The sequence below is a fragment of the Penaeus monodon genome, chromosome 33 (assembly GCF_015228065.2).
Source record: "Penaeus monodon isolate SGIC_2016 chromosome 33, NSTDA_Pmon_1, whole genome shotgun sequence".
In the NCBI taxonomy this organism is placed as follows: domain Eukaryota; kingdom Metazoa; phylum Arthropoda; class Malacostraca; order Decapoda; family Penaeidae; genus Penaeus; species Penaeus monodon.
Genome location: NC_051418.1, coordinates 21371863 through 21372476, shown reverse-complemented (window position 1 = coordinate 21372476; position 614 = coordinate 21371863). Strand labels below are relative to the sequence as shown.

Genomic DNA, 614 nt, shown 5'->3' with positions numbered 1-614 from the left:
ACTTACTGCTCGAGCTGTCATGGTCCCTGTCGTAGGTGGAGAAGAACTTGCCGTGCGACTGGCTCATGCAATTCGAAGTGGTGCTGCTCTCGGGTGAGTAGCTGCTTAACGTCATCTTGTATCTGAGTGCAACGGTAGCCAATGGTATCAGGTGAAATTATCTATTATGATAGTACAATATGAGGGTCAAAAATATATGTAGAATCATTAAGTAAATATGGTATTTGGTGTTTAAGACTGTAGGAAAGGTTTTAGTAAGGTATTTGCTAGTTACTAAAACATTCGTCTGTTGCTAGCATTTTAAGAATGCAGTGAAAATAATCCCTTATTCAAAAAATATTCTAAGAACATAAAACTAGATTTATCAAATAGTCTTGTACGTGTGGTCTTTCGACTCACTTCCCGATTTCGTCGTCGACAAGGACTCTTTTCCACACTCCGCTCTTGAAGTCGCCTGTGGCCAGCTGGAGGTCCATGCGGAGGGTGTACTCCCGGCTGGAGGTCATGGTGTGCAGCAGCTCGTTGCCTGAGGAGTGGGTGTTGCGCTATATTAATAGCGATGTTTAGGTCCATACAACTTTGTTGTTTACTGTCACAGAAAACATTTTCAAAAA

The 614-nt window shown here is 42.2% G+C and overlaps 1 protein-coding gene across 1 annotated transcript in view; it reads right to left on the bottom strand.

The window, feature by feature from the left end:
* LOC119594299 (ficolin-1-like) overlaps positions 1-614 on the bottom strand; it is a 15971-nt gene that overhangs the window by 1116 nt on the left and 14241 nt on the right. Inside the window, exons 3-4 of the mRNA XM_037943360.1 lie at positions 400-526; positions 7-122 (exon numbers count right to left, since the gene is read on the bottom strand). Coding sequence (XP_037799288.1) covers positions 7-122; positions 400-526 — 243 coding nt within the window. The remainder of the gene's footprint in view (positions 1-6; positions 123-399; positions 527-614) is intronic.